Genomic DNA, 21,626 nt, shown 5'->3' on the forward strand with positions numbered 1-21,626 from the left:
CTGCAAAATAAAATGCCACCAGCCATAGCCATGGGAAATCCTTACTAACAAGTAGGCTTCATAATTTCACAACTCACAGCACAATGCTAGGCAAAGTGGGGACTTATAAATGCTTGCTGCTTGATTAGTCAGACTGGAGAGGGCTGAACATCGATTTAAAAAAAACCTCATTTTCAATTTTAAAAACTTTTGTGGCACTTGAATAGGCTATTTCCTTGAAGGTTTTGTTCCCTGATTTTTCTCTCGCTTCTGGACTCTATTGCAGTAGAGAGTCTTGGAAGAAATGAGATCCCAGGAGCCCCCACCTCGGCCTATTTCATTTGCCCCTGCTCACCGATGAGGCAGCCGATTCAATCCATTGTTACCCTGGGAGCATATGTTCTCTTAGGCCTCTAGCTAGGGCTCTGATTCTGGGAAGGCAAGGAGCTTTGATTAAGTCACTAAACAGTGAAGAGTTCCTTTCTTTTCAGGAATCTGCATTCTGCCCTTGTAGAGACCCTCCAACTTAGAGGGAACAGAGAGAAGAGTGCAGGGACCATTGCGGGGAGAGGGAGGAGGTGGGGAGCTGAACAACAGCTTTATTGTTCCTCTCCTACATAAAACCATCTTTGGTTCACTGAAGTATCTGCTTCTCCCCCCACCCCAGCTCTTCTGTTTCCTTTAGGCAAGGCCCAGAGAGATGGAGAAAGATCAGTTAGCTCACCACCCTTCTGGTGCTGAGACCTTCATTCAATAGGGAATGTGCTTCAGATTTACTCTTCCACTAAAAAAAATGCAGCACACCCAAGTAGCCCTAGGGTCCTCTGACTTTTCAAGTTCACTCACTTCTTCCTTCCAGTGGCCCTCCCCACTCCTCCTACCCCTAATATGCCTGTTGCCAAGGAGTTTGTCTACTTTGCATTATCCTAGTTCTAAACGGAAAGGCAGGTGAAGGAACAGAACACAAGCAAACATGTTGATTAACCTCTCCAATGACAATGCTAACATGAATGCCTCCGGAACTTGGCTTGGAAGAATAAATTAAAGAGCACCCCTTTGTTTTCCTGAGCCAAGGAAACGAAGTCCTTGAATGTGTGTTGCTGATACCAGGATACAAGAGCATCTTTACCAGGCTCAGCCACGTATTTTCACCTTCAACCTTCCTCTTTAATTGGCCATTTGGTAGGTCATGTTTGCACCAATTTCCCCAGAAGTCTAATGGAATTTATTTAGCTAGAACAGAAAACAGACAGACAATGCTCTATCTACAACCCCATGTTATAGAACAGGTATTGATCATTGTTGGTGGAAGGAGTCTTCCCTACCCCAATGAAATCGCAAGTCGGGTCAAAATACAAATTTAAATGAAATGGCCTGAGAGCCCCAAGACATTTGTGTTTCAAGGTGGAACTCTCTTTTGTATCATTTCTCTCTTCTATTATCTCAAAGGTTGTGAGAGAGGACAGTGGACAGGCCTGACACGCAGGAAAAATTTGTCCCCATTCTTCAGAAGCTGCAGTGCTGGTAGAGGCTGAAGGCTGAGAACCTATGGTAAACAGCTCACCAGAAGGTGAAAAGGTCAGAAAGGCAGGCATATACCTAATGTAACGAAGAGGGGCCTTACATTCACTGCTTTAGGGGATACACACACATACATATACACACACACACACACACACACACACACTTTTTACACATTAGCTCCCCAAGGGGAAGGACTGTTCTATACTTTCTTTTTTGTCTTTGCATCTCCAGGGCTAGCTGAGTGTCTTGTATATTAAATAAAGAATAAATACAAGAGTTGCATCAGTTCTAGAATTCAATCAAACTGATACCACGCCAGCATTGCAATGATCTCTTTTAAAAGGCTGACTGTAATTTCTTTTGAGTTCAGGGGACATGTGACGACCTTCTTTCCAAAAGCTTAGCACAGTGTCTCACACATATTAGCCATTTGATAAAAACTTGTCAATTGAGTAGTTTGTGGCCTCGAGGCCACAGGTTTCCCATCTCTGGTCTAATGTTATGATGATGACTATTACACCATGAGGAAGACAATGAAGCATTAAGGGAAACTTTAAAGGAAGTGATAACAAAGCAAAGACTTAGGAAACAAAAGAGTGATATGCACGTAGCAATAACTTTGTAAATAAAGCCAACCTGGTGAATCCAAGAATCTCTGCAGTTACAGTGATCAGTGTTAGTTACTCTGTCACAGGCAGTACACCTCTTTTTCTGTTAAAAATTATTAAGCTAACTCTTGTTTTAGGGATTTTGCTTTGGTAAGAGATTTATTGGGAAGTATCTGTGGTGTTAAAACAAGACGTAACAGTAACAAGGAAGGGAAGGAGAGGGAGAAAACAGGAGGAGGGAAGAGAAAGATCAAGAGAACCATATTTCTTCCTTTATCCTATTCAGTCACGTATGCTGGTGGACAGCTCTTGCCTTTTTCTACAGGTAAAGAAAGTCAATATATAAGACCTCATTGTTAAGATCATGTATATAAGACCTCTGGCACCTCCAACCCACCAGCCGAGGCGTGTTCATTTTTATTTGGGTTTTGTTCAACTGGGAAGAGAATTTTAAAAAACAAACACCCACTTTGGTTGTTCAACTGTGTCCAACTCTTTGTGACCTTGTGGACCATATTATACCAATACTATCCATGGGGTTTTCTAGGTTAATTTTCTTGGAGGGATTTGTCATTTCCTTCTCCAGTGAAATAAGGCAAACAGAGGTTAAGTGACTTGCCCAGGGTCATACCACTAGTATTATGTCCGAGGCCAAATTTGAACTCAGGTCTTCCTGACTTGAGGCTCAGTGTTCTATCCACTGAGCCACCTAGCTGCCTCACCAAACAACCCTGTTTCATATACTTCTTTTGCTCATGGGAACCAGGCAACAATAAACAAATAATTGCAGAGATTCTTAATCATTTTTATATAGAGCACATAAAAATGTCAGTTTTGTCTTCAGAGGTCAGTTTCAAAAGGGAAGGCTTGGCAGCCATTCAGGATGTTAGAGGCTATTTTTACTCCTTAGAAAAGCATTATCTTTGGTCATAGCTCCTGAAAAACCATCTGGGCTCCATCACTTCTGCCTTTAATAAAGTGATTATGTGAATGGCTTCTACCTCACACTTAGGACAATTGCCTTTAGGTACTGAGAGGCAATCCAAGTTTTCAAAGGGAATCCAAGACAAGCCAGCTTTCTCAGTAACACAACCCCTTACGCAAACACAGCTTTAGGACCACAGCCCCTAATCCAGGTTGTTAACCTTTTGTGTGTCATGGTCTCCTCTGTCTCTGGGCTAAACAACACCAACATTGAACTTACAGCCCACGTCTTAGAATAATGTTTTCAAATGCAAAAAATTAAACATACTAGGATAAAAAGGAGACCAATAATATAAAAATTGCCATTAAAATTTTTCAAACAAATTCAGGGACCTCAAGTTAAGAAGCCCTGTTCTAATTCCTTTCATTATGCTTCCTTTCCAGACACCAAAGGGAATTCTGGTCTGTCATGATGAGAGCTAGATTCTTTATATGGATTTTCTATTGATTGGCTGTGTGACCTTGAATAGGGCACCTAACTTTTTTGGGCTCTGGCTTTTCTTTTCGTAAAACAGGCATAACCTAATCTTGCCAATTCTGAGTATAAATTTCTAAGCACAAAGCACTTTGGGTTCTTTAGGCACAGCCAAAGGAATGTTGTTGTTGTTTGGCAGAAGCTAGGTGGCACAGTAGATAGAGTGCCAGGCCTGGAGTCAGGAAGCCCTGAGTTCAAATCCAGCCTCAGACACTTACTACCTGTGCGACATTGGGAAGTCACATAAACCTGCTTGTCTCAGTTTCCTCATCTGTAAAATGAGCTGCAGAAGGAAACAGCAAACCACAAAGGGTCACAAAGCGTTGGACATGACTCAACGATAACAAAAATACTCTTCCTGTTTTCAGAGTCTGGCATCTAAGGACAAAGCAACAGGTCCTTAAGGAGTCCTGGGGAGATCACAAGAACCAAGCTTTCAAAAATGGTTTCAAAATTTCCAGGATATCACTGACTTTCTGCTAGGTCTTTCCCTGGGTAAGTCACTTCATACCTGTCTGCCTCAGTTTCCTCATTTGTAAAACTGAAATAATAATACCTCCCTCCCAGGGTTGTTGGTAGATCAAAAAGGGATTTGCTGCAAACCTGAAAGCACTATATAAATGCTAGCAATTATCATTATTAATATAATTGATAATGGCTATGATAATAATAGTATTGATGGAAAATGGAAATCAAGAACCCCACTGGAAGGATGCGATTGCCACTGAGAGACTAACTTGGGTAGTTCAGGGCCTTGAGTTTATGCCATATAAGGATTAGCTGAAGGAACCAGGCGCATTTAACCTAGAGAAAACTTGGAGGGAAGAGGCATGAAAGCTGTCTTGAAGTACTTAAAAAGCTGTCAGTTGGAAAAGGGATTAAGACTTTTTCTGCTCTGCCCCAGAGGACAAAGCTAGGGGAAAAAAAAAACCCAGTAAAAGTTACAAGGATCCAGAGTTGGACTTTGACATAAGGAAAAACTTCCTAACGATTAAAGCTATTTAAAAGGGGGGATGGAGGGGCAGCTAGGTGGCGCAGTGACTAGAGCACTGGCCCTGGATTTGGCAGGACCTGAGTTCAAATCAGGCCTCAGACAACTGACACACTTACTAGCTGTGTAACCTTGAGCAAGTCACTTAACCCCAATTACCCTGCCTTCCCCCCTCCAAAAAAATAAATAAATAAAAGGGGGATGGGATCCCCTGGGAAGCAGTGGATTGGGCCTCCTTCAGGACAATCAAAAGATCATCAATTCAGATCAGGAAGAAACCTAAGAGGTCCTTTAGTCTAACTCTCACACTTAACAAATGAGGGAACAGAGACTCAGAGAGTTACGTGACTCAGCTCAAAGTTACTCATGCAGGACTAGGATTTAAATCAAGATTCTCCAACGATCAATAGAAGGACACGTCAAAAACAGAGATTCCTTTTTCACGGATGGGTAGGAATACGGCTACCAAAGTCAGTTTTGACTCCAAAATCTACCATTCTACGAAGAAATCAATGTTTCAAGTGTTAATGGAGCTCCGTACTCCAAACCCTACAATATACAAAGTACCATAAGAGCAAGCACTGGAGGAGTAAAACAGAACCCCTGCCCTCTGAGAGTTTTCTAATCAAGCTGGGGGTACTGACCTAAGACATATGAGACAATCAGGGAACAATAAACAACACTACCAGTCCTGGCACTGAGGGTGAGATACAGGATGTAAATGCAATAAGAAATCAGGAGAGAGATATTACTGAGGATTTCAGTGGCACAGGGAAGGCTTAATGGAAGAGCTAGGCCTTGAATAACAAATGCGATCCAAAGAGATGAAGAAGATGAGACAGCTTTGAATAACAAATGCAATCCAAAGAGATGAAAAAGATGACACAGCGGAATCCAGGCAGAAGAAGCAACATGAGTGAAGGTGGGGAAGGAGGAATTTAAATTTTTGTTTGTCTGGGACATTGAGGAGACCATCCTGCTAAGAGTAAAGTCTCCAGAGGAGAAGAGTGGGAAGGAAAGACTGGATGGGCAGAGTCAAGCAAGATTATTGAGGATTCTGAAAGTGGGCAAGCTCAGCAAAGAACCACTACAGGGCCAGCTAGATGGAGCCATAATACATAAAGCACCAGGTCTGGAGTCAAGCTGACTCATCTTCATGAGTTCAAAGCTGGCCTCAGACACTTCCTGACTGCGTGACCCCTGGGCAAGTCATTTAACCCTGTTTGCCTCAGTTTCCTCATCTGTAAAATGAGCTGGAGAAGATAACGGTAAACCACTCCAGTAACTTTGCCAAGAAAACCCCAAATGGGGTCACAAAGAATCAGACATGACTGAAATGACTCAACAACACAGATTCATGGCGGTGCGAGGTGGGGTGGGTGGGTAAGGTTGTGACATGATGAAAATAGCAGCCACTGAAGAGTATAGGACTTTCTGGCATTGACATCATGCTATCTATCTCTCTTGGTTTAGGTAACTATGTCCAGCAATTCCACTGGGAATGTTTCTGGGAAGCTCTAGGCTTGTGTTAAGATTTCCCAAAGGTGTATAATATGAGGTCCATGTATGACTGTGATATGTCAGTGTTGACAGTAAACTTCCTGAGGGCAATGATCAGATTTTCTTCATTTTTTTTTTTATGTTTCCAACAGTGGTCTATATTCAGTAGGCAGTCGATAAATATTTTGTGGAATGAATCCATGATCCAGACACTGTCCTTGACGTGTATTCTCAAGGAATTTTCTCAAGTAAAGACTGTATCACTTACTGCTCTTCCTATCACTCCCATAAGATAGTCATTTTCTCTTCCAGTCAAAAAAGCACTCATTAAGTGCCTACTAAATGCCATGCACTGTGCTAGGCATAGGGAATATAAAGCCCCTCTCTCCCAAACAAATAAACAAACACAGCAGTTCCTGCCTTAAAGGAAAGATAATGTACATAGATAAGTATATACAACTGCATAGGGGCAGGAAATCTCAACCAGATCTGGAATTTTATTAGGACAGGGAACTTTCAAAGAAGAAACTTCCTCTACCAATGCAAGTCAGCACCTTCTCTTCAACTTATGATCTTAAAGTTATTTCTACCACTGAGAGATTTAAGTGACTTGTCCAGGGTCACCTGGTCTGTTTGTGTCAGAAGCAAGACTCCAACCTGGGTCTTCCTGGCTCTGAGGCCACACCTATTTCTACTATGACATGCTACTGCTCTTATATATAAAAAATATATAAATATACAGTACAGAAAGACACTAACAACTAACAGAGGTTTTTGGCTGAACCTTGAAAGAAGACAGAGGTTGTTAATTTTATACTTAGGTTCAAAAAATCAATTTTATAAATATAAGATTGGGAAGGCTTAGCTAGATGGTAATTTTTTTAGATAAACATCTGAGGGAGTGAGTGTATTTCAAGCTCAATGAGTTAACAGTATGTTATGGCACTCAAGAAGGCTGATGCAATCTCAGGCTGCAAACAGGCTGGCACAGCACACAGGACTAAGGCGGTGATTGTGCCCCCTGCACTCTGCCCTGGCCAGAGCACATTCTGTGTGTGCTATTTTTAGGAAGGATGTTGATGGATCTGGTACTGCAGGAGTAGGCTGAACAAAGGAGTTACAGAAATTCAGGGAAAGGGCAAATGCTAGGAAAGAAAGGAAGGGACCAGAGGGGGCCACTTAACAATTTCATTAGGGCCAAGGAGTCACAGATGACTGAGCACAACTTGATCTGGTCCCTTGACTGGATCCCCAACCTCATCTTCCATGGCTCCATCACACAGTGAGAGACAGACAATATAAAGTTCCTTCCAACCAGTATCCAAGCCACCTAGGCAGCCTGTCCATGTTAATCTCTGAGATTAAATATCCACGGTTCATGTGTAACAAACCTTCCCTTCCCCTGGCTAATGCCACCCTAGGGGGGGGGAACCATCTGTAGGATTGTTATTTCTCTAAAAAACCATTAGCATTACATTTAATAAGTGATTGTTAACAGTTGGGAAACGAGTCATCTATCACTCGAGCCTTTATTTTTCTCTCAGCATATCCTGTTCCATTGCTCTTGGCACTGTTTTGAAGCAAACAGACCTGCTGGGTAATGGGAGACCCAGGGAGGAGGGTGAGGGCCCTGGTGATCAAAACTCCTTTTCCATACTCAGCTAGAAACCAATCCCTCCCCAGCTGCCCTCTGCCAGCCTCCTACTCGATATACTTTAAATACACTAGCCTAGTTGTTGATTGGACTCCAAACCATTCAGCTTCCCTTCCCCAGGGCCAGGGACCCAGCTGCTTCAGGGATCAGGGGACAGCTTCTAGTGTTAGAGGCTGGGGACACTGGCAGTATCGTCTACTTGTAACTTAAACCAATCCTTCTTTGAAAGTCAGTTTTGAGAGATAGAGGGACTGGCACCACAAACTGCCCCCCCCCCCCTTCACAAGTCAAAAGCCCAAGGTCAAGAAAGTCTGGGGGGACAGAGGGTGGGAGACGAGAGTGCTCGGAAAGGCCTAACCTACCTCACGTGGAGGAAATGCTTTCACCTTTTTCCCTGGCACTCTCCACCTAATGCTGAGCCAGCAAGCAAATGGCTGGCCTCCTAAAAACCTCTTATATAATCCAGTCAGAAGGACAACACCTTGGAAAATCTCCTCTCTCTCTCCCCCCTCACTACTCTGGGATCAATACCTAATGCCCAAGTCAAGATTTTATCTGAAGTTTGCAAGGGTAACTCAACAAACTTTTTTTTTCCTCGATCAAATCCTCTGAAGATCAGCCCAATAGTTTTCCTATAGCTTCTATCAACTTTTCAAGAATAAACTGAATGGCTCTACCAAAAAAATATTTGAAAGCTGTTTCTCTGTTTCTTTCTTTCTCTGTTCTACCCTCCCTCCCCCCACCCTGGCCCGGCCCAGCCCCTCTCTCTCTCCAGATGATCTCTCAGAAAGCCCTGGAGTGAGGAGATAGGAAAGCCAACAAAGGCCTCAATTTCTAAATCCAGTCATGCCACTCACTGGGCTGGGTAAATGTGCCACAAGGCTTTCATTCTACAGTGTTGTGCCTCAGTTTTCCTATACATAGAAACAGGTACATGTTGCTATGCAGAAGAAAGTGGCCAATGATGACATGTACAAAAAGGTCTATGATTTTTTTAAATGCCTGAAAACAGTCCTGTCGTCCTCCCCATCGCCACCATTTTCTCATGGTAACTGAATGGTCCCCCAGACACAGAGATTCCCTCACCAGAGCCTGTCTTCTTTGAGAAGGCAGGTAAACGGCTGGAAACTGGGTGAGCTCAGCTCAAGCCCTAAAGGATGAGAAGTCTAATTTTGAGATCTACTATTCAATCAAGTACTTACCGGTTTATTATGTGACCAGAAACAAATCACTGGGCCACTAGGGTTTCAATTTCTTCACCTGTAAGTTGAAGAGTTTGTTTTTTCCTAGGCTTTCACATATTATGGTTTGCGTCTCACTGACTCAGACTTTAATCAGCAGACTCTACTCTTACCTTCAATGCTACCACAAAGACAGCCTTCTCACCATCCCCAGCTTGGCCATCTCTCTCCTCCTGTTTTTCCTTGATTTCTTTTTTTTAAACATAATAAACATTCATTAAGTCCCTGACATGTGCCAGGTAGTGTCCTGGCTTCTGAGGACATCAAGATGAATCTGAAAACAGTTTCTACCCTCAAGCAGCTTATATGAGAGGTACCCAGACGAGTGAATTTTAAAATATACAAAGTTCATAAAAAAGTAAAAAAAAAAAAAAATAAAGTGGGATCAGGGAGAAGTGCTAATGATTCCAGTGATCAGGAAAGGTCTTAAGTAGGAGATGGTGCTTGAGCTGAGCCACGAACAGAGCTACAGATTTTCAAGAGGAATTAATAGTTGAATGCTTAAATAGTCTGAAGATCGAAATGTCGAACTTTATTGTATCCAAATGAATACATTCAATTTTTCAATATCCCAGTTAGGTGAAAATAGAAGGCTAAGAAATAATCAAAGCTTAGTGCTTTAATTACCTTTCTTATGATGGCAAAAAACCATCTATAACATCTGGAATATCTTTTAAGCAACATAGGAAAGCAATTTGTTGAAATCAATAATTGGGGCCATCTTACGAATCAGAGATTCTGAAGAATTGGAGAGAACCTTAGTGGTCATTCTGTCCAACACCAACATCCACGAGAAGTGGTCATCCAGCCTCGATTTGACCTCTAGTGAGAAGTAAAGTCACCATCTATGAATCTATGGTCTAGGTCTAATCACTACCACTCCTACACCCCATTTTACAGATGAGTTAAATGTCTTGTCCAGGTAGCAAGAACAGTAGAGCTGGATTTGAACCTCGGTCCTCTTATACTTCAGGGCAGCTAGGTGGTGCAGTGGATTGAGCACTGGGCTTGGAACAAGGAAGACTCATCTTCATGAGCTCAAATCTGGCCTCAGATACTTCCTAGATGTGTGACCCTTGGGCAAATCACTTAATGCTGTCAGCCTCAGTTTCCTCATCTGTAAAATGAGCTGGAGAAGGAAATGGCAAACTACTCTAGTAACTCTGCCAAGAAAACCCTAAAAAGGGGTCATGAAGAGTTGGATACAACTGACCAACAATAACAACAAAGCCTCTTACATTCTGCCTTAAAAGACAGTGGACTTGGATTCAGAGGACCAAGTTCAAATCTCAACTCTGCTACTTATGACCTGACTGGGCAATCCAAGTCACAGGGTTTTAGTTTCCTTATTTATAAAATGAAAGGCTTGGCTTAGGTGGTGTGGTACCACAATGAGAAGGTCATTGTCTGTGGCTACGGCATGTGAGAATCTGACTTCAAATCCTGCCTTGGATGGGAGTCTGAGGTCTCTCTCATCTCTGGATCTATGAGCCTATGACAAGGTACTTTCCTAGTAACTCATAAAACCCATTCCCTTAAAAAAAGAAGAAATAACTTTTCTGTAAATTATCAGTGGCCATAGGATCAGGATCATTAGAATCAGAAAGGACCTTAGAGATACCACAACTCTTTTACAAATGAGGAAACTGGACTCAGAGTGGTTGTGACTTGCCCAAGGTCACAAGGTACTGAGTAACAGAGCTAGGATTTGAACTTAGGTCCTCTCATTCCAGATCCAGCATACTTTCCACTATAGTAGTGACCTTAGGGCTCCTTTCTATATACAATTAATATGCCAATTGCAAAGCATTTTAATCTATTATTTATTGCTCATCTATTTTTTGAAGCCACAATCCTCTAGGGAACCAGTCTCTTATGTTGCCATATTTTGTTAGGTCTGTTCTGTTTTCACTCTGCCATCTTGGCTCCGCCCCCTCTCAGCAAATGAAATAAGAAATTCAGTCCTGGTTATGAGTAGCACAGTAGGACTGGTTTCTTGACTGAATCTCCCTGTTTTCCCTTTTCTCAAGTGAAAGAGCGCTTCACCTTGGGGACTGCTCCAGTCAAGGCTCCAGCTCCTCTCATTTTGTTTGATAAGATAATGGAATGATGAGGCGGAGGAACAGAGCAGGGGAAGGGGAGAAACGAAAAGCTGGAGGATGGTGTTTGACTAAGTTTATTCGCCTGTGCTTATCAACATCTGATGCCAAAAGTACCTCTCCATTAGTCTTGAATGTGTGTGGGCCCCCTTCTCTAGATGGGTATGATGGGTGTTTTAGGTTGGGTCTTTTTTTTAACTCTCCAAAGGCTCTGACCCATCAATGGACATACGTGTTCATAGCAGCCGGATCAAAGAAAAAGTCTTTGTCAGTGGTTTGGGTGGCTTGAGCTAAATGTTCTCCACCCACACAGGAAAGAAGCTAAAAGGATTCTGGGAGATAAGGAGAGCCAGAAGGATGGGCAGAGCCTTTGGGGGTTTCTTGGCACATCTTATCCTGATCCAGTCTCCCAGCATTAGACAAGTGGTCACTGCAGACCTCTGGAGCACCCCCCCCACCCCTCACTGCACCCAGTCCCAGCACCCCAAGGCCATCTCGTATTCTCCTAAAAGAATGTAATCCCCTTAATGCTGAGAACTGTGGGTTTTAGTTTTGGGAGTTTTTTTGGTTTGTTTATTGGCTCCCTAGGACTTTGCACATGGAAGACACTTCATACATTCCTTGCTGAATTGAACAGAGGAATAACAACTGTGGGAGCTAATGGCAGGGTGAGGGTAGAAGCAGGGTTCCTCCTCGGTGTCTCACCACGGTCAGCAAGGGAGGAAAAGGAATAAACATTTTTATATTGCACCTACTATGTGCCAGGCACTGTGCCAACTGCTTTATGATAGGTGTTATCATCACCCTTGTCTTACAATTAAGGTAACTGAGATAAACAGCGGTTAAGTGACTTGGCCGGGTTCACACAGCTACTTAATGTCTGAGACTGGATTTGATCTCAGGTCTCCATGACTCCAGGCCTGGGACTCTACTCACTGCACTTCCTAGCTGCTTCATGAAGGTAACCAGCAATACATGAAAACCTTATTTCATGGGCCCAAAGAATTCCTATTATGGGAATGCCTGCAACTGACAGAGATCATAATCCCCCGAGCTTAAAAGTCCTAGGGAGTTGGCCAAGAACCACCAAGGGAGACTTGCCTATGGTTGTGCTGTCAGTAAGGTTCAGAGACAGGATTCCAACCCAGGTATTCCCATCTCCAAGTCTAGTACTCTTCCCACTAATACCACACTGCTTCTCCAAGGACTTAGTGCTTTAATAAAAACCAAAACCTAGTTATACCACAACTGACATCAAAGATAGTTCAAATTTTGGTAGTACATCCTGCTAGGTGAGGTGTTGCTTATATAGGCCTGATGTCAGATGCCTTAAAGCATCTTAGGGCTTCTTAACCTGGAGAACCATGGACATCTCCAGGGGGTCAGTGGGAAAAAAATGACAAATTTGACAAATGAGACCATAACACCAAACAGGTTAAGAATCCTTGCCTTATCGTGGGTTGGAAAGTACTGCTTGTGGGCCTAATCCAGCCCTGCCACCTACTTTTTTACATTGCTGCCTTGTTTCATTTTTTAATCTAAGAATGACTTTAAATATATAAAGCTTTATTTAAAAACATAAAAAACATTCTTAGCTCAAAGGACCTAGGAAAATAGTCAGGGGCCACAGTTTGGAGGGTGTAGTTTTGCTAACCCATGGGGATGATCACACATCCTAAAGAAATATGTGATGCAGAAGTCCTAAATGTCTGTCTCTCGTTCACACTGACTCTTTTCCTGTGACCCCCAAATACTGCCTCCCCACACCCAAAATATTCTGTCCAAATCCTAGCACTTGTTTAAAGAATCTTGTGAGCGGAGAGAGAGATTATCAGACACATGAAATGAGGAATTATCTTTTTCTTTTTTCACCGTCCCCCCTCCCCTGCCATCTTTCATATTGCTTTTCTATGGCATTGGGGAAAGTGCATTGAACTGGATTTTGTTGTTTAATTGTCTTTTCGGTCAGTCCTGTCTGACTCTCCATGTCCCCATTTGGGGTTTTCTTGGCAGAGATACTGGAGTGGTTTGCCATTTCCTTCTCCAGCTCATCTGACAGATGAGGAAGCTGAGGCAAACAGGGGTAAGTGACTTGTTCAGAGTCATACAACCAGGTCACACGGTCATAAATTTGGGGCTAAAGGGTTCGTTATAAGCCATCCAGGCCAATCTCCTCAATTTAAAGAAGGGCAACTGTTTCTAACTCAGGTAAGAGACGTAACATAATCAGTGAAACGAACCAACCAAAAATAAAAACAAACACAAAAACAAAAAAAGAAAACAAAACACCGAGATGCAAACTTGGCAGTGGAGAAGAAATGCCATTCTCTTCTCCATTCCGCCCTGTTAACACAACCGACACGGAACATTTTACTATTGATTCCGACCCTGTAGTTCCTCCCGCCCCAATTTATTAATAGAGCAGAAAACTGGCCCAGAAATCTTGGGCTTGAGGTTGTGGGGGATGGAGCAATGTTGTTAAATCACATTCATTCACTCGTGGGTCCTTGATCTCCAGGAAAGATTTTCAACATTGTGCCAATTTTCCTTACTCTAAATCACTTATGTTCCATACCAGAGGAAGGGGCTGGAGGGTAATAGAGGGTTCGGAGGGGGGTGGGAACACAAGGGAAAATGGATTCAGGCAATGACATCTATGAAATGTCACTGTACATTCTAAGAGTGGCAGGAGCAGGGTACATGGGTCTGCATACACATCACCATTGTTTGTCTCTCTCCCGCCAGTATGACAGTATAAGCATATGACCCACGCAGGGATTACCCATAACAATTCCAAGGCTGCCCTTACTTCACAACTCAGCATATTTCCAGGGTTCAGCCCTACATTTATGTGAACGTAAGACTAAGCAAGCAGTAACAAGGAACATAAATCCACCAGGCCCAAACCATCTTGCAGCACCTTCCAAAGCCAAATAAGCAGGATTTTGTGTAACTCAGTGCTTGGGATCATTCATGCCTTGTTTTCACCCATTTACACAAATAACCAAGAGCTGGCTGTCCACAACACCTTGGTGGAAAAATAAATTATATTGTGTTTGTGGGGCTTGATGAGGTTCTTCGGAAGCCATGACTTAGGAGGGAGAATCGAGTAAAGAACCTTTTAGCCTTAGGCCTCTTACCTCTGTGCCTGTTGGTGGTTTTATCAAACATCAGCATAGCATCCTCCACCTGAAAAACACAAAACAGGACAGGCTCTGCTTAGGAACTTTTAAAAGAATCAAACAGTAATTAAAAAAAAAATACTTCACAGCAAATATTTCCCATTTACGCTAGGACGCTGACCTCCCTCTGGCAACAAGGAGAGTGTTTCACATTCACTTTGTGGACCCAACCCAGGTCAGTTCAGCTTTGGTTTGGTTCCAATGGGCTGGGCTCCCTCTGCTTTAGACCTAACTCCTTCTGGGGGCTTTAAAACCTGTAGCTCCAAGGTCACTGTTGAAATAATCACCAACCTACTCTCTGCAGGCAGACTCTCAGCCAGGTTGAGTGCACAAGGCTGCCAGTTTCATCCATATTGTTATCAGTGCCACCTCCTTGAGTGAAGGACGACTACAACGAAGGAAGGAAAAATACAACCCCAGCAACCTGTATGTGGACTGATAAACTGTTTCAGGTATATATGATTGGCCTAGTGCTATACTGTTAATTTTCTAATATGATCAGCTCTCTATCTATGTCATGTTACAATGTACAAATGCATGCACGCATGCATGTTGGTGTTGTTTGTCCTTCGTTTTCAAAGAGGACCAATGACATCATGGGAAGATGCTTTGATTCATTCGTAAACTGGAGTTAAGTGAGGCAGAGTTGCACAAAGTCATCAGCCTCACTCTCTCTTCCAGAGTCATCGAAATCCAGCAGCAAGACAACAGTCAAGGCAACTGCAATGGCCCAGGACACAGCGGATGACCTAGGTGTCTTCGATGCCCAAGCTCTAAGCACTCCACAGTGCCTGCTTCAGCCACTTTCATGGCTGTTGGAACAAACTGTTCTCATCTACCCATTCTATCGGGGAAGCGTTCACACACTTGAGGCCCCTCGGTTATCCTCAACCACGTTTAGCACACCTGCTAAGATGCTTTACTAGAGTGTGGCCGTTGCACATGTTATAACCTCCTGAAGCCATGGGTATGAGTTGAGTGAATCAGATGAACCACAAAGGTGGATGGGCAGCCCTCACACTAGAGGTACTAGGCCTCCTTGAGCGCCCCATACACATACTCATACGCCATGATGCTTTAAGTTTGGAGTCTGAGATAAAGGCTTATCTCATCTTGATATGTGCATAGAGCTATAGGCATGCATACGTACACGTGCACACACGCACACAGCCATAGAGAAAGGAGAACCAGTTTTGGAGTCAGGAAGGACTGGGTTCAAATCCCACTGCTGACAGATATAGTCTACATGATTGTGGGAAATCACTTAACCTCTAATGCCCCCTGGAAACTCTTTTAGATAGAGATTCTTAACCTTTACTCAAACTTTTTTTCTTAAAGTTTTTTTGTATTTCAATATAATTGGTTTCCTCTGTAATCCTATGTATTTTATTTTATGCATTTAAAAATACTATTCCAAAAAAGGATCCACAGGTTTCACCAGGATGCCAAAGGGGGTCATGACCCAAAAAAGGTTAACAATCCCTGCAACAAGAAAATGTTGCTGAAGAGTTATTGGTCTGACTCAGTCTAGGGAGTTTTCCTCAGTGGAAGTTCCCTACATGGATGAGATCACATGCCTGGACCAAATACGCCCACTTTGTGTTCCAAAAGTCTTAGTGCAGCTTTAATGCATTCATGAGAAAGGGGAGAGACCCTTGACCACTCCTTAGAGTGTAGAGACTATCGAATGAGCTTTTCCTTTGGTGACTTGGGGTCAGGGGGAGATAGGATCGGAATAGCAGCGGGCAACCTATTGAGAGAAGTATCACATGTCCCATCTCTGCCATGCCTACTCTCCGATAGGGGCAAAAAAAGTGAGTGAATTTAGGAAAAGTGGCCAAACTGGATTTTGAAATCTTGCCTTTGGATGTATCACATATCCATGACAGATACTTTCTAGGGGCTAGACTGGCTTAAAAAATCCTTTCGTGTGTATGTGTGTGTGTGTGTGAGAAGGTCCCCTAGTTGCTAGGCAACCAAGACTGTACAAACAGGTCTCCCTTTCGGGCGCCATGCTCCAACCGTTGGTTCCCAGGGAAAATGAATACAGCATCATTGCAATGACAGCCCCCTCTAGCAATGCTATCTGCTGGCTCCCAGAGGCATCCAGCCAACACAACAGTGCCATCTCTGGGTACAAGAACACCCCAGAGAGATCTCTAACAGAGTTCCCCCACCCCTCTGCCATGAAATTCTCCCACCCCATCCTTCCCTCCCAGGGATAGGCCAATTCCACCAGTCTGGCTTCCACGAGGGTCTGGACGCTGGCTTAGACAATAGATACACACTGCTCCCCTGTTTTGCCAACCTCTACTCAACCCTAACTACGGTCAGTTCAACTGTCTACACAGAATGGGGACACTAGTGTTTATGGCATCACAAAACGGATCAGGCCCTTATCAAATGTCAAAACCAAAGAGAATGGGAAGGATGGCAAAGCGAGGGTTGGCACAAAATATCAAGCAGGTACACAGGGCCCCTGCACTGCCCTTATCTCCAGACTATTCAGAAGAGCCAAGCCCTTGTCTCAAGCTCCAAATTCACAGCAGCAGGCCAGCTAGTCACTCTGAGGTAACTGAATTTGACTGGCTAAAACCAAAAGCTGTACAGAAACCACTTTAAAATTGTCTTCTAAAAAATTCATCTTTAAAAGTGTTATTATTTAACTTCACCACTTTAAACTGTCTTTAAGATATCATTTAAAAATATAGTTTCTTTTTGACATTGCTACTTTAAGATTATCTTTTAAATTTTTTTAAAAAAAGTTTCCTTCTGATGCCACCTAAAAATTGTCTTTTAAACTTATTTTTAAGTGACTTTGACAATAGTACCAAAATTGACTTTTTATATTTTTTTTTTAAAAAATCATGATCTTCTGATCATATCACTCAAAATTGTCTTTTTAAAATTCTTTTTTTAAAGTGTCCTTTCCACAGAATTTAATTGGTTACTTATTTCCCTTCTTAAAGTTGGAACATTCTCTCTATGCCCTTTTGATACTCTCCCCCACCCTGTTGAGTATGTGGGGTTTAGGGATTTTCTTTCTTTCTTTTTTTCTTTCTTTTCTTTTCTTTCTTTTTTTTTTTTTTTAGGGCAGTCATTGTCACACAAGAATAGGACTCTTTCCTCTATAGTCCAGTTTGCACAATGGGACTCTCAAAGGCCTGCTGAATAGATAAAGTGCCGAAGCCAAAGAAAAATTCTATTAACACTTTACAAAATAAAACATCTTGGTTAGGGAAGAGAGCAAGAAAATCAATATGGATAAGGCTCGGGTGCTTAGGAAAAAAAAAAACTTTTCAGGGATTGCAAAACACTACTTATTAATTCAGCAAAGCCATCAATGCTATGGAAATCTGGCAGAATGGCAACAACTGAATCTAGGAGAATTTGAATATACAAAGGCTGAATAGAGGGAAAAACACAGCCTCCTCAACAAGGCCTGTTTCTCACGGTTCTACGTGAATCAAACAGAAGCAGCTTGTGTGAGTCTCCATCAAGGGAGAATAAGTGAAGGCAGTCAAGGTAACTGGCACCAAACCCTGCCGTGAGCAAAAATGATCTCCCCTCTCTTTGAAACAAATGAAACCCAAGGCGGGAAGGTAGATGGTTGCATGTAGTTACGGTCTACAGATTCGGGTCCCAGACTTGGTTAATGTATCAAAGTCACCCAGAAGTTTCAGAGGAGCTATGTGGAAGCATGAGGTGTTTTTACTTTTTTTTTTTTGTTTTCTGATTATCTTTCATTTTTCTATCCCATTCTTTCTGGATATGCTGCAACCTCCTCCCTTGTCCTCACAAAATCCCTCCTTGTAAGAAAGAAAAATTATCACATAGAATTAACCAATACAGCAACAGTGTATGATAGTAGACACAACATTGTGAACCTTCTCTATTAAAAGCAGGAAGGCACATTTCATCAATTGTTTGGAGGCCTGGACTGATTGCAATACCTGTTCAGCTCTGGTTGAATGATCTTTTCATGCACGTCAATGTAATTACTGTACATACTGTTCTCCAGGTTCTGCTCAGTTCATAGAACTTGCAGCAGTTCATACTAGTCTTCCCACATTCTCTGAATTACGCAGTCATTACTTCTTACAACAAAATTAGTATTCTGATGTACCCATCATTTCCAAGTAGTCAGGCATTCACGGTGCATTTTTGGTTTGCCTTTCGCTGCTACATAAAGGGTTGCTGTGAGTATCCCGATATACATGTATGTATGTGTATACATGTGCGTATGTATGTATATGTGTGTGTGTGTGACTTTTAAGTCTCCCTTTGACCTCCTTGGGATTCATATGCAATAGTGATATCTCTAGGGTCAAAAGGTATATGACCATAACTAGACTGTTCTTACATAATTTCAAACTATTTTCCTGAACCGTTGGACCAATAAATAGCTCTACTGACATCAGTGGCTTAGTGAGAGGCATAACTTCTTCAGGACTCAACTGGAAGATACTTCTAAACCTCACCTCACTGCTCTCTTCCTGAAGATTAGTGATTTACCTAGTGTCCAAAAGTACCTTACCCACCTTGAAGACGAATGGGTGGGTTGGGGCTTTCCCAATCTCCACGAAGAAAAGAAACATGCGTACTTTGCTAATAGACTTTATCCAACATTAGTTTTGACTTGGAACCTTGATAACTCTCCAGGCCTGCTTTGGGGCTGGGAGTAGGAAAAAAGTTTTCTTCACCATCATCACATACCTAAGTTTGTATCAAAGCCACATGGATGAATACAAATACTCTTTTTATTAAAAAAAAAAAAACTTTTGTAGACCATAATGCAGATTAATAAAGGTAGTCCTAAGATCCTAGGCTCAACGAGTGAGAGTCAAAAGGGACCCTGGAGGTCATCACATCTAAGAGGAAATCCGAGGGGCACTGAGGGTGATTGAATTGCCCAGGGTCACGTGATGAGCAAACATCCAAGGTAGGATTTGAACCGCTCTTCCTGATTCCAAGTCTATTCCTCCATCCATTCCCCATCACTGTCCCTCATGAGTTGAAGTAAAACGATTCGAAGAAACTTTTAAGGTTCCCCATCCTCAAACAAGACCTTTCTAGACTCGCTCCTCTACAATCTGCAAAGTTCAAGCTAAGATGAAGTGTTCCGTAGCTTATCCTTCCCACACACAATAAAGGATAAATTCCAGTATGAGTTTCAAAAAGTTGGTGCAACCAAGGGTTTACAGTCTTTTCTTTAGGGTTGAAGAATGAGAAAAAAAGATGAATAAATGTTAGTCTAGAACTAATTCTCTCATTTGATATATCTACATCCGTATTCATATTTATCTATCACTTTCTAGATATCTGTCTCTGTCTCCTCTCTCTTGCTGCTCTCCTTTCCCTCCCTCCCCCCTCTCTCTCTCTGTCTCTCTCTCTGTGTGTGTGTATATATATATATATACATATATATAAAATATATATATACACATATATATATATGTATACACACACACATTTATCTCAATAAATGTAACATCATCCATCATATGTTGCCTAGTCAGTGGGCTGACTGCTCTTGATCCCCTTCCCTCTGGCGGCAGCTCCCCTCTCTTTGGTGAACAGTTCTTCTAACCCAGGGGTAGGGAACTTGAGGCCTTGAGGCCATGTGTGGCCTTCTAGGTCCTTGGGTGCGGCCTTTTGACTGAGTCTAAGTTTTACAGAACAAATCCTTTTATTAAAGGGATTTGTTCTGTGAAGTTTGGATTCAGTCAAAGGGCCACACTTGAAGACCTAGAGGGCCACATGTGGTCTCCAGGTCGCAGGTTCCCCACCCCTATTCTCATCTGTTTAAAGAAGTGGCCTCCTTTGCCTTTCTTTGTTGCCGCAACACTTAGCACAGTGTGGGACTCATCATAAGCATATAATAATAATAATAATGATGATGATGATGATGACAATAACAGCTAACACTTATTAAGTGTTGACTATGCGCCTGGCACTGTGCTAGGTACTCTACAATGATTATTTCATTGGATCCTCGCAACAACCCTAAGAAAGGGGTAATTAATCAATGCCTGGAGACCTGGTCTGATTTGATTTTCCATTCTGGGATCCTGAGAAGCTACTGTAACAGAGTCCATAACAGAGGAGGAAAAAAAAAGGATGAGGACATTTCTCAGTTGAACAAGCATTTATAAATTGCCTATAATGTGCCAGGCACTACGTTACGTGCCGGGGAGATGAAGACAAAAATGTTCCCTAGAGGCTTACAAGGAGCTACTGAGGGGATACATGTGCAGATGAGAAAATGCAAAAAATGTTTCAAGAGGGAGCAGATAAAAATAACAGGAATCAGGAAAGGCCTCCTGTAGGAGGGGCACCTGGGCTGTATTTTAAAAGAAGCTAGGAGATCTATGAGGAAGAGGTGAGGAAGGAGGGCATTTTAGGGAAAGGGGGAGCACCTGCCTCAATTTTTCATTGAAGATTAAGATTTACTTCCTTACTTCCCAATAGAAAAGAACCCTAATTGGGCCAGTGACGACATAAGCATATATATGATGATTTGCTATGGGTTAAAATAAAATTCCAGCTAATAACAGTAAGAACTAGCCAAAGTCAACACTGACCAGAGGTCCAGCTAAAGTTAAATCTCAAACCAACAGAAATCTGTGACGTGGTTAACATCATTATTAATGGCACCAAACCCAACAATGCTAGGATCATAGGATCTTAGAGCTGGAAGGGACCTTGGTTAATCATCTAGTCCAATCAATACCTTTATTGGGGGAAATGGCACCTGAGAGAGATAAAGGGATTCACCCATGGTTTCACAGCCAGTAAGTCGCAGTCAGGATTCAAACCCAGGTCTTCTGACTTCAGATCCTAGGCTCCTTCCACCAAGCAAAAGGTTCAGTTGATGAACAAATAACTGTCTGTTCTTCAGGAGATTTAAGTTAGCTGGACCACACTCTGAACGATGGCAGAAGTCCAAAAGTAGTGATGATAAATGCTGGAGTCTAGACATTAGCCTCCACTGGTCACAGTCTAACTGAAATTTTAGAATCAAAAAAGCAGGATGGTCATACAGAGACTCCAAAATTTCTGGGAGCCAATTACTTGGCCATTGAGTATGAATTAACAGATGCTTGTTGATTTAGGAGTGCCCCAAGCGGCCAACTTCAGACCATTACTCCTGCCAATATCTTGTCCATGGATCCCCTGATTACACCATCAGGAAATAGAGGCAAGATGTAATCAGGGTGTGTCAGGAAAATCAGCTTTGGTATATAAACTGTTAGAGGCAAAAAAAAAAAAAAAAAAAAAAAAAAAAAAAATTGCCAGGGAGATGGTCGTAGAGATGAAAAAAAGGGGTAAGGGGTGCAGGGGGCAGATAATCTCTCAGAGTCCCTTAACCTCTTTCCACAATACTCC

General features: G+C 42.4%; 1 protein-coding gene across 6 annotated transcripts in view; it reads right to left on the minus strand.

Moving 5' to 3' along the window:
* The window catches only part of MSI2 (musashi RNA binding protein 2), a 525,661-nt gene that overhangs the window by 181,803 nt on the left and 322,232 nt on the right, over nt 1-21,626 (minus strand). For all 6 annotated transcript variants that reach the window (XM_036754986.1, XM_036754987.1, XM_036754985.1 and 3 more), the window contains exon 7: nt 14,196-14,244. In XM_036754986.1, coding sequence (XP_036610881.1) covers nt 14,196-14,244 — 49 coding nt within the window. The remainder of the gene's footprint in view (nt 1-14,195; nt 14,245-21,626) is intronic.

This window comes from Trichosurus vulpecula, chromosome 4, assembly GCF_011100635.1.
Source record: "Trichosurus vulpecula isolate mTriVul1 chromosome 4, mTriVul1.pri, whole genome shotgun sequence".
Taxonomy (NCBI): Eukaryota; Metazoa; Chordata; class Mammalia; order Diprotodontia; family Phalangeridae; genus Trichosurus; species Trichosurus vulpecula.